This window comes from Paraphaeosphaeria sporulosa, assembly GCF_001642045.1.
Source record: "Paraphaeosphaeria sporulosa strain AP3s5-JAC2a unplaced genomic scaffold CC84scaffold_13, whole genome shotgun sequence".
Classification (NCBI taxonomy): Eukaryota; Fungi; Ascomycota; class Dothideomycetes; order Pleosporales; family Didymosphaeriaceae; genus Paraphaeosphaeria; species Paraphaeosphaeria sporulosa.
In genome coordinates, this window is record NW_017253372.1 from 91316 (window position 1) to 105455 (window position 14140).

The window sequence follows — 14140 nt, forward strand, 5'->3', positions numbered from 1 at the left end:
GTTTTCCCCTCCTCCGATCTTCCCCTCACTATGGTTGGCCGCACCCCGCACTACAGAGAGGCGCGCAAGCCCAGCCTGCTTCAAGGGACAGCTTCCGTGACGTGAACAGCGGTACAACGGCGCCCCAGCCAATGGCCACGGCTGACCTGGCACCGTTGGAGAACTGCAGTCGAGGCGTTGCGGGATGGAGCGGCGGCCCAAGACAACGCGCATGGTCGCGTGCACGATGATGCAGACACGGTTGCCAAACTGCGACCAGCAGCTGAGAGGCTTATTAGCCAGCTCCACGTACCTCGACAAAGACGTCGTAACAAGATCGTCAGGTACGACTGCATTGTCATGGATGCTCGCGCTCATGCCGCATGGGGCTTGTCCCAGCTGACGATGACGTAGCCTCCATCTCTCCGAAGACGGTGGTGTTGGCAAAGGATCTCACACCACAGCATCGAGACGCCCACCTGCAGCTCGACAAGGCTTCCCATGCCATGCGATTTCTGGGCTTGCGTAGTAAGGTGGTGGTTCAGCGCATCGCCGACGCATGTGAACGCCCATGATAGCTGCGGGAATAAGACTAATTAACGCCCAAGCACTCTCATACAGGCGGATGCAGGTGCTGTATTTCCATCCCAACATGCTTCCAGCAGGAAATCCAGCTTCTCCGAATGCAATGTAACCGCAGAGTAGTCCATATGGTCCTTTCCACCACCTCCCGAGCCCGAGTCGTTAGATCCAAGTGGCATGGACCCCATTTTCACGAGACGACCGCTCATTTGACCGCGCAATCACTCGCCGTTGGGCGGCCAACAGAGGGACCAAACTTTCATGTCATGCAGGGCCTGAGCCGCATAGGAGCTTGTATGTGAGGCTGCGGCGCTTGAGCCGCAGGTATCCTAAGCGCATCCGCGCCGCGGCCGAGAGGTATCTGCGACAGCGGGAGGCGCGTACGGCAAAACAATTCGAGTCTGAGATCAAAAGAAAGAGCGGTAGACGCACTTCTAGACAGATCCCGAACCTAGCCGAAACCGAGGAGGAGGGCTCGGGTGAGAGAGGGAGATTCCAGTTACGAGGTTGGGCTTCACTACATGATCTGAGAGAGTTGCCTGCGTACAATATGGTTGTGCGAGCGATGCTATGCTTTCGTATCGAGCATCGATTGTCTGAATCCTGACAGTGTGATTCGAATCATGCATTCGTAGACTCATAAGCTATCTAACACTTGAGCTGTGGACTAATGTCACTTCGCGGCTTTCAGGATATCTAGCGATCAAGAGCTCAAACTTTGAGTTGGCCTTGATACATCGCAACCCCTCCGAAACATCGACCCGAATGAAAGGCTATTCATCCTCTTCACCAGAGCTACCCAGATCATCAACAATCGAGCCCCTTGGCGTCTCCTGGGCGGAAGGGACCTGAAGTCTCGATGACGATGAAACTTTAATCCGCGGCTGGACAGATTGGGTGGGTTGCTGCGAGACCGATACCTGCCTGTCCTCTTCTTCGTCGCTCTGCTCTGCTTCCCGGGCTTTGTCTTCTTGTAAGCGCTTGATTCTGCGCGCAAGCACCGGATCGTGATTGAGATCATGCATTCTCAGCATCTGTGGTCGAGTCAGTCTTTGATTTTCAGGGCTTACATGTAAAGTAACGATTGGTGTGAATGGAGACTTGAAGCAGGAAAATGCGTACCTGATCGCATCCGGTCACCGGGCATTTCACAGCCTTCTCTCCAGTATTTGCGGATCCACCTCCGACCCTAACATTGCTCGTCCTGATCATTTCCATTATTGCATTCCGCTCGAACGTATGAGGGCACTTCGAGCTTGTGTACGGATCCTTATACGGCAGGAATGTCAAAGGGCATTTTATGCTGATGGTAGCACGCTCCATAACAATATCATCGTCGTCGTGGTCCTCCCCACGACCGGTGACTCCCAGAGCAGGTTCGCCTGTCTCGGTAAACCACGTTTCCGGATTTGGAAGCGGGCGATCGTCCCTGTATTGCGCGTCGTGTACCATCTTCTTGAAGGTGGAGTACTCTTTGTTCCTAGCGTAACGGCCGCCGTATGACATGGAAGTGTAGTCTCTCTTCCCGCGCTCAACACGTTCCGTGTACATCTCACTCACGCCAGTAAGGGTGGGTCGTGACCCATCCAGGGGCGTAGGGCCGGGCGTAGGTCCCATTGATACCTGAGTCTCATGCTCGTCCTGCATATCCTCGTCATCGTCATCTCTGGTTTGTGTGCGCCGCCCCTGTGACCCCGAAGCTCGCTGTGATGCCCGTTGCGACTGCTGCTGAGAACCCCGTGTCGTATATTGCTGGAGTTGTCCTGGTGCGTGCGTCTGCAACCAGGCAAGAGATTCCTCGATCCGCTGTGCGGCGACGCTGTTATCGATGATGGCTCTCATGCTCTCTTCGAGTTTCTTGCTGAACTCGTCGACCTGCGCTTGTAATTCTGCAAGTCGTGCTTCATCTTGCTCCCGACTCCCCGTGCCAATATTGTTGTCCCACTTCGCGCGCTTCTTAGCCACAGCTGCTTGCCGCTCAAACAAAGTGTCCAGAACGAGAGCGGCTGCGTTTGTGACCCGATCGGCGGCTTTCTTATTGTGGTCCTTCAGCTGAGTTACTGAAGGGCCATTCAGAGCGCGCAGCTTGGTTAATGCCTGTTCGTTTAGTGGGTGGGATGGCTTCCGATACGGTGGTAATTCCTCTTCGACTGCGGGGCGGCGTGGGGATGTTTGCAAGGAAACTATGGAGGAACGGCTAGGTGTTGGCCGGGCCCCCGATCGGCTGTGACGAGAAGACATCGGTGCGGCGGAGAGTCAAGAGTCGGGCATGGTGGCGAGGACCTGTGCATGTGCTTGTTGAGTTTCAAGGGGAGCCAGCATTACGCGATCTGGTCCGTGCAACATACGCGTCTCTCACGTGACAACGTGTACCCCAGGGGTCGCACATCCCAGTTGCCTGCTGGGCTGATTGTCAAGTACTGAGGAGGTTTCTATGCGGTTTGTAAGCTCCTTCGTGGTTGACTAGAATACACCTCTATGGATTGTATCATTCCAGGGCTGACCGAATGCTAACTCGCGTCGTTGGAACCAGTGCACGTCTCCACCCAGTTATCCTGTCCCTTTCTGCTAGGATCGCTGCGTCCGTCGGATTCAGTCGAACCGCTGTCATTATAGTATCCACTGCCTGTGAAACGCACTGTCTGATTGGAGCGACGTGATCTTGTGGCAATGCCTGGCCCAGAAGTCTGCTACACACTGCAATGATATACGCAAGCTGCGCCATGACCACAGAGGTGGGTTCATAGATGGAGCCATCCTCGGCGAGATTATCGAGGGATTCTTGAGCAAGTGAGACGTGCTCATAGATGACATTGCTCCAGGCTTGGAGGCGGACGAATTCCAGAGAACGCATTATTTCCAGGATAGGCTGACACGCGTCGAGTAGGACGGTAAAGTAGAGTTCTGCAAACGAGCTGACAAACGCGACATCGCCTTCTTCCACGAGTCTAGAGAAATCAGCAGATCCATAGATACGACGCATAAGCATGACGGCGTCCATGTACATCTGCAATGAGTCTTGGCTGCTTGCTGTCTTCGCGGTATCTTTCCGGGCGCTGAGTTCGTGAATCACGTCTTCGTGTGAGGTCCATTGTCGACCGGCGACTGCCCGTACCGTAGAGATAGCGAGATGCTCGTCAATCGTGCCACCGATGACTACATTTTCGAAGTTGCGAAGAATGCTGCCAAAGCTCCCCAACAGAGTGGCTTGTCTGTCCGCCGTGAAGTAGTGTGCTATTGTGGCCTTATAATCCGGAATATGCTCAGGCCAGGCGTTCATCTTGAGCTCAATCTTGACATTTTTCTCGAATCTCTCAAAAAAAGCAGTCCCTTCGCTGAGCATATGGCAAAAGCTGCTCCAATCGCGCCCTAGAATGAGGAAATTGAATTGTGGTCCAGTTCCAGCAGGTTGGGCATGAATCTCCTCGTTGAAGTCCTCCTCCCAATGCCCATCACCATCCCATGGCTGGCCCACCCAATCTCCTGGCACTACGCTCAAATCAACACTCATGACACAACCTTGGAATTGCCCGGCAACCGCGCGATCCATAGTGACAACGGGTAGGCCCGAGGAGAGAAGCAGGCGTGCGAGGTCGATGTCAACGCTCGAAATCTTGATGAATTGATTCGTCTTCACCATGACATCGTAGGCCTCGCGGTGGACTTGGCGACATGTACGAAGGATAGCTATATCGACAGAGTGGGTGGCAGGGATTACTCCTTGGTTGATCCCGAATCCCGCTGCGGTTGGTACTATTGGGTCGAAACAGCATAAAACTTCCCGATATATATGATTCCTAATTTCACCAGGGAGATCCAAGAGTCTGGAGAACTCCGCTTGCTTGTTTGCCATAACAAAACAGATGAAGAGAGCTATCCGCGATAGCCGAGTCTGATTGCGAAAGGCTTAGGGCGCATGAATAAAAATGTAGCAAGAGCCTCGTGGGTGCAGGCTAAGAAATGGAAGTCGATGGAAAAGACAACCACGGTTGGATCCTGGAAGGGCTGTTTGGTCACCGCAGCAGCCAAACATTTCGCGCTAGCGCCTACCCCACCACCACTTGTGAAGAGAGCTCAGTTGGTAAACCCTACCTCTAAATGTACAAGAAAGATCCCAATCACATTCCCTAAGTCGTCACGAGACTTCGTTGGGCACAGTAATCTCTTCAGGTGTATATGTGCAATCGCGCATTGATTGTAGGTCACGAACAGCGTGCAAGGCAGCTTATCAATCAACCCAGGGCCTAATGTAGCACGGGCACAAACAATCAAAGGCTCAGCAGTAAACAAAAAGATCCGTCGGACAGACAGTACAATCGCGGCTCGCCTCTCGCAATAACCAAAAAAATCAAAAGAAGATCACGATGTTCTCCGCTCCCAGAATCGAACTAGGGACCTTTCGATTACAACAGATATTACAGTCGAACGTGATAAACCAACTACACCAAGCGGAGGAATGCGCGCAGGAGCGCGCTTGGTGATTTTCGATGTAACTGTGTTAAAAAACACAGTATATATAGCAAGATGATAATAGAATCGTGAACACTGGTTTCGCAACCTACCCGACACGCTATTAGTGCCGGGAATTTTCTCCGGTGTGGACGAACTTTAATGTGGGTGGTTGCCAAAAACGGTGCCTAGCGAGCGAGGGACAGGGTAGGCAGCTCGATCCAGCGGCTCAGTCGGCATTATGCAAGGATCGGATCAACACAATTGAGACGAAAAAAAGACTGGTGTGCATCCATTTACGGAAGTTTCGATTTGTGCTTAATCTCCCTGCACGAGCAACCAGCCCCTCAGCTGTTCCCGTTCCTTCGCTCGTCTTCATCTCCTTGCTCATTCAACCCAACTTCAGCTATCGCTGCGCACCCCTCTTCCCAGGCTTTCACAACGGCTTGGGATGGGCCGCATATTTATCGGTACTCTAGCACACTCCCAACACCACGATGCTCAACGCAACTAGACACGCCCACCTAGAACCTAGTCTTAGAATCGAAAAGCGCGAGTACCTAGCCCATCCAAAGAGCCTCCCAAACAGAACACCAAATCCGATGTCTTCCCAAACGGCAAAATAATTCGTGTACGCCTCTTGTTGCAGAAAAAATGGGCTCTCATAAACGTAGCCTGCGTTATGCCATAATATGTGTACAGTGTTGTGCGACAGGTGAGAACAGCAGCTTCGAGTATGCTAAATCGATGAGTTGAAGTATAGAGCGAATGATCGGTAGCTCTAGAGGAAAGAAGTCAAGAGCGCCTTAAGAACGCCGGTGCTGTGAAGAAATGCTAGACGGCGTCAATCGCGATTCCAGTCACGTCCAATGTCCGGGCAGGCAGAACTCTACACACTGTCACCGTGTTCCGGCGCGGCCTCATCGTCGAGGCCGAGACTCTTGCGTTCCTGTTCCTGCGCATGGAGCAGTCGGTTTTGTTCGTCGGAAATTCGGTCTGATTCATCGCCTGCTTGCCGATCATCCGAATCTTGGTTCGCTTTTCCCATGCCTTCCGATGGGTCATCAATCAGTGGCTCTCCCGCGGGCTCCGTCGACACCTCATCTGCACTGCTCTCCTCAAAATGAAACCAGCCTCCTCTTTCCCATTCGCCGGACTGGTATAGACACGACTCCCGGATACTTCGATCCACGCTGGCGGCCATGAGCTCGTTTAATCGAGGAAACGAAATTGGCTTGAGGATCCAAGCATCAAATCCTGCGTCCATGTACTTTTCGCGGTTTTTCTCGATCAACGAGGCGGAAACGGCGATGATCGGAACTCTGCCATTAAGTGCAGCACGCGGAGAGTAGATGTTTTTGTGGGTTTTCTCGAAGGATCTGATCATCTTCGTGGACGTGAGACCGTCGACGATGGGCATCTAAATTTGTTGTGAGTACGTGTCGGTATGTGAAACTAATTGCCTACCTGCATATCCATCAGAACAACATCAAAGTCCTGTGGTTTGTCGCAGTATGCGCCGGCACATTCTTCACCATTGACCGTAAGATATACCTCATGTCCTAGTTTCTCAAGACGTTTCTGCACAATCCTGCTGTTGACTGGATCGTCTTCGGCAACCAGCACACGCAGGTGCTTGGAGGACAGCTCTTTCGAGCCCGTAGAAATCTTCTCTGGTTCGTCTGATACTTCTCCAAGGACTGAACCAGACCTGGGACGTGGATCAATAGGAGAACCTAGGTCATCCGGCATTCTGATAGCCTTCAGTGAGGTTCTAGAGGAAGTGATGGGCTCTTCACCGGGAGACCGGACATCCATGGACCTTAGATGAGGAGGGATCACAACCTGTGCATCCTGCTCTAAGCTTCTCGACCGGGTCCTTCGCGGCGAAGAGGCTATCGCGTTGTCTATGCTGTTTCGTTTCGAAAGAGTGGGTCGCACAGATTTTGTACTTGCACTACGTTCGCCCCTTGGTCGTCTGTCTACCAAGTGGGGTTCTTGTATGGCCTCAATCAGTCGATCAACGTCGCTGCGCTGACTCCTGTTGCTAGAGGCGCTTTTAAAGCTTCGAAGGCTTTTGGCACTGTTCATACTCTCTACGCTCGACTTCCTGGCCACAGCATCGCTTTCGCCAGAGTCATTCCTTGAAAGACTTGGTGCAACAAGCGTGCGCTCTCCACCTTCGCCGACTGGTGACGAAGTGCCGGGCAGAGGAGTTATGCTCCCTTCTGACGACCCAACAGCTGGCACTTGCGGCTCAGAATCCGGCAACTCGAAAGGAAATTGAATGACGAAACGCGAGCCTTTTCCTTCTTCGGATTTCAATCGCAATTGACCTTCCATGTTCTTTATAATGCGCGCAACAACAGCAAGGCCAAGACCAAGCGTCGTCTTCTCGCTCTGTTCCAGTAATTGTTCGGTGCTAGGAATGAGAGCGTCTTCGAGCATTGCCGCAGGTTCAGACTGAACTTGTTCCAGATCGTTGAACAGTTGATCGAGTTTCTTCGAGCTCATGCCGACTCCAGAGTCGGTAACAGCCACTTCCACATCCACTTGAGTATTGCTGCGTCTTGCTGCAACATACATCTCGACCTTTACCCCACCTTGGGTAGTATTTTGTATGGCGTTTGCAGTGATATTTGAAATCGCCTGGCGCACTCGTCGCTGGTCTCCTATACAGTGCTGAGGCAGCCCAGGATGCTCCACGACATCGTATGAAATGTTCTTGCGCTTTGCATCTCCGACAAACATGTTGGTGGCCTCGGTGAGTGTGGCTCTGAGGTCGAACGACTCGCCTTTGATCAGTGGACCGCCTTCTTCAGTTTTGGTGAGATCAAGCAGATCGTTGATAACGTAGATCAAAGACTTGGAAGCTGAATGTGACCGGGAGAGATTCTCTCTGGTTTCTGAGTCCAGTGAGCCTTCTAGAGCGATTTCCAGGTAGTTGATAATCGCATTCAAAGGCGTTCGAACCTCGTGCGCAGAGTTCGCCAACAACAATCTTGTTAGTTGGCTGCTTTGCAGCGCAGCCTCTTTTTGACGCCAAACTTCAATGAACTTTCCGTACACAAGACACAGCACAGCGGCGGTTTCCACTTCTTCTTCAGTCCAATCTCGGCATTTTCCGACGACGGTTTCCGACCACGTCTTGAAGCTCTTTCGGGGTTCTAGGTATCCTTCTGTGCCCGCCTTGATGAACTTTTCGTATGGATTTCCTGCCCACTTGACCTCTCTAAGCTGGCCTTTTCTGAAGAAAACGATAAAATCAGTTCCTCCCACAGAAAGCGGCACGATCAACATCCCTGCGATGACCTGGAATCCTGGGGCATAGCGGAGATCGGGAAAATCTTGGCTGACATCCGTCGACGTTAATACGGACGAGATCCTCCGCATTCGAAAATACTCCAGTAATGCTAGAGCTTCCTGAGAGTTATCAAGGTGACCCAGAATCTTGGTCTCGTCCCTAATAGACAACAGTCCGAAGTCCGCATCGAATAGCTTTAAAAGATCATCGGAGGAGGCAATGATATAGCCAGAAGGATTGTGCTGCGTAGGAACAGTGTTTATCAGTTTTCTCGCTTGTAATCGCGACGCATACGAAAGTCGCTCAATGTTGCGCGATGCCGAATCACCCACAAGGCGACACATTTTTCGGATCGGAAACGAAACGCGCATGCCGCGACCCCCGTACGAATGGCAAGCTATCAAACCCCACAGCTCGCCGAAAGCGTTGATTGAGATGGACATCGAAGACCGGACCGCCATATTGGCGAGGTATTTCAGGTGGATCGGCGACATTGCACGAAGATATGAATGAGTAAGATCGAGAGGAGTCTCCAGATCTTCTGCACTACGGCAGACGAGGCGGGCGGTTTCGAGATCGCGATCATACAGCATACGAACCTTATTGATCTTATACAGCTCCCTAGCCTGTTTGGGAATGTCGGATGCTGGAAAACTGAGGCCCTTGTAGAGATCCTTCGTGGCTCGAGGATCTACGAGTTCGGTTACGACCCGACCGTTGAAGGACTGATCGAACTGATATATCATGACGCGATGAAACCCTGTAAGCTCCTTAACTACGCCAACCAGTACCTTTAGGAATTTTTCTAGACTGGGAGCTGCAGCGAGCTGTTCCTGGACTTGCGACATAATATTAAAAACCTCCATGGCGGCTGCTTCTCCCTTGCGCTTTCGAGCACTGCGTAGTACTCTCAATGGGCGACTTCCGGTTTCGGTGCTTTCTTGAAACTCCTCAGCAGTGGGGTTGCTCTGCAGCGTATCTTCTGGAAGCTCGGGAGTCATTTCGTTCGATGGGACCAGGGGATAGACATCGTCGTCTTCGAGCTCGAACTCGCAGATTATCAAACCTGGGTTGGTATCGTTAATGTGCATTGCGCACCACAGTTTGCGCGAGCGTCTGGCATTCGGAAACTTGATGGAGAGGGTAAAGACTTCTGGTCCATTGGTTTGCACGTCTGCATCTTCGTCCTTGATAAAGTCGATGTGATCCAGCAGGTTATCTGCCTGTTCTTCAGATAATATGTCGGTGAAACTTTCCAGCGCGAAGAGCTCTTGCGGTGACCGTCCAAGAATCCGCTTGGCATTCTCGCTGACTATGCGCACAGGAAGACTGCCACTACCCCCAGGGTCTTCCTGCAGCGCTATTAAAAGTCCAAAACCTTGGACGGCGCCGGGGATGTGTATTGGCTCATCTTCGCATCGCTGTAGTGTGGCTCCGTCCCGGCCTGTTATGACTGCATGGCCACCTTCGGTAACAACATGTTTGAAGCGGTGTGTGACCAGATTGCCCATGTCTCCTAAACTGCTGACAGCACTCCTGATCGATGCTGCGTCAGCAGAGTGGGGATGCTCAGGCTTCAGCGACGGGGAACGACTCATGCTGTTGCCATGAGCGCTCTCGGAACCGAAATCATTGAACAGTTGCGCGGGCAACGGCGGTGGCAGCTTCCGTGACGTCTCATTTCGGGTTGCGCTCGCGGATCCTCTATTCGCAGAGGTCTGTCTGGAAGTGGGTTGGGTAGGTGGAGGACCCCGTTGAGAGGGTTGGGACGTCTGCGAAGCGGTTGAGCTCTGCGATTGTCGACGCCCGTCAGCTGGTACGCGCCCTTCGTAGGGCCGAGCATGCTGGTGGAAGTAATCGGGCTGGCCGCGCTGGGTGGGCGTGGGGTGGGGATCGACAGATACGACACTAGACGCGAGTCAGCATGCGTCGACGTTGACAGAAGCAGCAGCAGCATCTGACAACGCACCTGCGGATTGGAAAAACGCGGTCGGTCGCGGTAGGGCTGAGGGTTCCCATGCCCGCGCCCTCGGATGGAGACACTGCGGTGTTGAGAGGTGGCGGGGACGGTGCCCTCTGGGTTAGGGTGTGGTCTTTGGGTGGCGACCATGGATTTTCACCCGTGCCCGGCGAGGGGACAGCGAAATCGCTAGCTTCGACATCGGGCGCCGCAGCGGGCTCGGGGGGTGGGTGGTGCGGTGGTGATTCAGACATGGGCGCCGCGGGTGCTTGTCGAGCTCAAGGGGAGAGGCGAGGATGGCGAGATGGTCGCAGGTGGGGTGCCCGAGGCTGGCGACGGGGGAGCAGGCAGGACTCGACGCCTCTCGATCGCTCCTGTCCGCACAAAGAATTCGACGCGCCTATTGCGTAGAGGTCTCAGGTGCCCATGGACGACACCAGCAGCGCACTGTATGACGTTGATGCGGGCGTCTTCTGAGTAACCGAAACGGCAGCGCTCCCGAAACCTGGCGGTATGCAGGGCTTGGAGCAACAGGGACTGAGACCCTGGAGAATTGGAGCGGCTCGCTGTGCTGGAGGAGAGCACGAGGGCACGGGGCGATGGGGGACGCGGTGGTGGAAGGGGTCGTTGGTCAATGGCAAAACATATTCCCACTAGCGGCAGCGGAGTGAAGGGGAGGTGGGCAGTCACGCACGGCGGCGAGCTTGGGTAGCGCACGGCAGCGTGGGCTCAAGGCACAAGCGGCGTGAGGACAGCACAGAAGAGCAGAGTCATGGACGGGTGCGTGGACGTGGAGGAGACCGCAGACGGAGCCACAGTGGGCAGACGACGCGGGCAGATGCCGTGCTCAAGGGCAGGTGCGCAGGCGCTGCTGTGGCTTGATGGAGGGACGACGGCGCAGATCATGGAAGAGAACAGGAGATCGGCGCCAGTCGAGGCGGTTTGGGGAAAGTGGATTTGCGTGGAGCAGATGGCCACAGCGAGCACAGCGGCGCCATGCGCAATTCTGAGCACACACGCACCCATATCGGCCCGCGAAGAGGCTCAAGGCGCGACATGGCGCCCGTCTGTGGCGACGCTACGTCATGCGCAGGTGCATCCCTGTTGTCCTGGCCGACTCGGCGCTGTGGCCTGCCTGTGCGGGCCATCCGAGCCGAGCAGCGCGCTGGAGGGCCGAATGCCTTTGTGTGCCATGGCATTGCACGTCGACCCTCTCGCGGGAACAAGATATACACATCTTAGCACCAGCTTTCTGTATCCCAGCAACAACGTAACGCAGAAAAGAGAAACCCTCTCTATCACTGTCTCGGGCTCTCAGACACTTCAAATCTATATATCTTTTTTTATAGATTAAGTAGAGCGAAGCATGTTGAGAGGTGCAAAGAGAGATGTAGTCTGTGCGTATTTCTAACCTGTTCGTTGCTGGGAGAGCGACCCTCACCTAGCGGAGCGCTAGGTCTGGCCGCTTTGAAAACTCAGAAGCCAGGAACGCGACTGCGGAGCCCTCCTGCCCTGGGATCCGCAGCGATGCTTACATATGCAAGGAGATGCGCGGTGGTGGCGTCGGAAGTACCAGCTAGTACAGGTACCTTCGTACACCTAGGTATACTATACGACACTTGGTGTCTCATCGATCTTCCGTACTCTGTGTGGTTCTTGGCTCAGTGCGGGATGGGAAGTTTTGAAGACATCTCGCGTCCACATGCGTGTAACACAACAAGCTCCGCGCGGCACAGACATTTGCGCGTGGGGAATCGAAATCTGTGATTCTTTGCTTGCAACGATGCAAACTGTCTTGGTGGCTCTACAGGCGCATGGCTATTACTATCGACCCGCCATCTGACTTCACGGTGAGTTGGCTGGGACAAAGGGCGACGGTGCCTCGGTCGCAATACCCTGTACTATAGTAACGTAGCGACCACCTAGAAGTGCTGGAGGGGCGAGAGGTGACTTCTGTTATGTCAGCGATGCGGGGACGCAGGGCCAATCAAGCTCCGCATAATCGGTCGCGCCACCGATTGTACCCGTCGCTGTCGTCGTCGATGCGAAACAAAGTGCGCACACGTCGGCATGCACATCCTCCTCCCCCTCCGACGGAACTTTTCGACCTCATGACGACACGCTCGCTAAACGTCCTGCTCGCTCTCCCTGACTCCTCCACCCACGAATTTGGTCACAGAATTGCCGCCCGCCTGCACCGCATCCCCGACGTCTCGCTCCAGGTCATCGCTGGCCATGATTTTCCACCTTCCTCGCACATAGTGCCCCCCGCGCTCGAGCCCGTGTGGCACCGATACGATGTCGAGAGCAACGCCAAACCGGAGTGGCAGCATGCAGACTATGCCGACACAAAGGTGGCCGAATACTGCCAGTGGGCCCATCTGCTCGTGCTGGCACCCCTTGACGCCGAAAACATAGCCCGCATGCTGCATGGCTTCACCAGCAACTTGCATCTCCAGGTGCTGCGTAGCTGGGACGTCTCTAAGAAGATCCTGCTCATCCCCGCCATGTCCACACTCATGTGGGAGCATCCCATGTCGAAGAAACAGATCAGCAAGATCCGGAGGAAGTGGAACTGGATACGCGTGCTGCCACCCTATCTATGGACATTTGACCACATGGGTCGCAAGTACCAGCTTTGGGAGGGACACAAGGCCTTCAACGAGTCCATGCAGACCCAGATTGACCTGATGGCTGTGGGTGACGGCCGCATCGCATTGCCGATAGCCCATATGCCCACGCTCACTCCGACAAAGAGCAAAGGACCTCGCTTGCCCCCAGAGTTATGGTCTATCATCCTGGAGTTTACAGAGGATTGGGAGCTTGCGGCCATGCTCGGCGTTCGCACGGCGCTCCCCATCCCACCGGAATGGCGCCAGGCCGCCAGCGAAGAGGGCCCGAAAAACCAAATGCAGAGGCTCGAGTGGACCTTGCTGACAGGCACATACGCGGACATAAGGGCATCGCTTGATGCGGAACCCCCGACGCGCATATCGCGCCTCTGCATCGAGCTCATCATGCGCTTCGCCATGGTGCCTGTGCTTACGCACTTGGAACACGCACACAAAGAACTTTTCTGGGGCACATTTGGTCATGCCTTTCTGCCACACAAAGCCTCCGTCTTCGGAAGGACGGAGATCCTGGAGTATTGGAGAACCTCGCCGACCTTTCTCACCAAAGAGTACTCCACCGAGGCTATGGATAGTGCAAGTCGGTCCGGTTCTATCCAAGCTCTGGACTGGTGGTTCGACTCGGGTCTGCCACTCAAGTTCACCGAGTCTGCTCTGGAGGCAGCCAGCTCTCAAGGTCACATCGAGGTGTTGGAATGGTGGAAGGAACACAGTAGATACCGCTCGGAACCCGCACCGTCTCCCTCCCCAACGGGGCGCAAGGATGAGGCGCAGAACAGGCGACCGCTCCTGTCGCTCAAGGTTGGCAAGTCAATCACGTACGCTACGCAGGCAGGCTGCCTGCCCGCCGTTGTCTTCTGGGTGGAATCCGGAATTCCCTTTTCTCACGAGGACACGATAGCGAAGCTTGCCTCGGCGCACGGTCACACACGGATACTCAACTACTGGCACAGACATTGTGGGGAGAAGATGCTATTCGACAACCAGGTCCTCGTAGGCCCCACCAAGATGGGGCACGCAGACGTGTTGGAATGGTGGAAGCGTAGCGGCCTACGAGTGGAGTACAAGACATGCGACATCGAAGAGGCACTGGAGGATGGCGTGGAGGGTGAGGCGGGCGAGGACGTGAGGAAGTGGTGGGCTCGTAACGGGTTGAATCTCGGCGTAGGCACGAGCGAATGGATGAGGGTCAAAGTGCTCGGATCGTAGAATAATTGTAGCATTACATGGTACCTG

At 54.3% G+C, this 14140-nt stretch overlaps 4 protein-coding genes and 1 non-coding gene across 5 annotated transcripts; 1 reads left to right on the forward strand and 4 right to left on the reverse strand.

Moving 5' to 3' along the window:
- Positions 1-845: 845 nt before the first annotated feature.
- On the reverse strand, positions 846-2925 carry CC84DRAFT_326459 (uncharacterized protein). Its single transcript, XM_018185859.1, has 2 exons — positions 1684-2925; positions 846-1595 (listed from the first exon to the last, which is right to left on the reverse strand). Exons 1-2 carry the CDS (start codon positions 2800-2802, stop codon positions 1335-1337), a joined length of 1380 nt encoding a protein of 459 aa, XP_018030264.1. The 5' UTR covers positions 2803-2925; the 3' UTR covers positions 846-1334.
- A 124-nt stretch (positions 2926-3049) lies between these two features.
- CC84DRAFT_1102964 (uncharacterized protein) lies at positions 3050-4414 on the reverse strand (the record flags this gene model as incomplete). The annotated part of the gene is made up of 2 exons (XM_018174989.1): positions 3050-3187; positions 3218-4414. 2 exons carry the CDS (start codon positions 4412-4414, stop codon positions 3050-3052), a joined length of 1335 nt encoding a protein of 444 aa, XP_018030265.1.
- Positions 4415-4929: 515 nt separating this feature from the next.
- Positions 4930-5015, reverse strand: CC84DRAFT_t100. The gene has a single exon. It is a non-coding gene; the product is annotated as a tRNA-Tyr (tRNA).
- An 884-nt stretch (positions 5016-5899) lies between these two features.
- Positions 5900-10333, reverse strand: CC84DRAFT_1102986 (uncharacterized protein; the record flags this gene model as incomplete). Its single annotated transcript, XM_018174992.1, has 4 exons — positions 5900-6430; positions 6478-6988; positions 7208-10222; positions 10284-10333. 4 exons carry the CDS (start codon positions 10331-10333, stop codon positions 5900-5902), a joined length of 4107 nt encoding a protein of 1368 aa, XP_018030266.1.
- Positions 10334-12385: 2052 nt separating this feature from the next.
- On the forward strand, positions 12386-14113 carry CC84DRAFT_1102669 (flavo protein; the record flags this gene model as incomplete). Its single annotated transcript, XM_018174976.1, has 1 exon — positions 12386-14113. The coding sequence occupies one exon, from the start codon at positions 12386-12388 to the stop codon at positions 14111-14113; it is 1728 nt and encodes a 575-aa protein (XP_018030267.1).
- Between the last annotated feature and the right edge of the window lie 27 nt (positions 14114-14140).

Coding starts and splice junctions, on each gene's coding strand:
- CC84DRAFT_326459 (XM_018185859.1), bottom strand. CDS start 2,802: ATGTCTTCTCGTCACAGCCGATCGGGGGCCCGGCCAACACCTAGCCGT. Junction 1,596..1,683: donor CGGTGACCGGATGCGATCAG/GTACGCATTTTC, acceptor ACTCGACCACAG/ATGCTGAGAATGCATGATCT.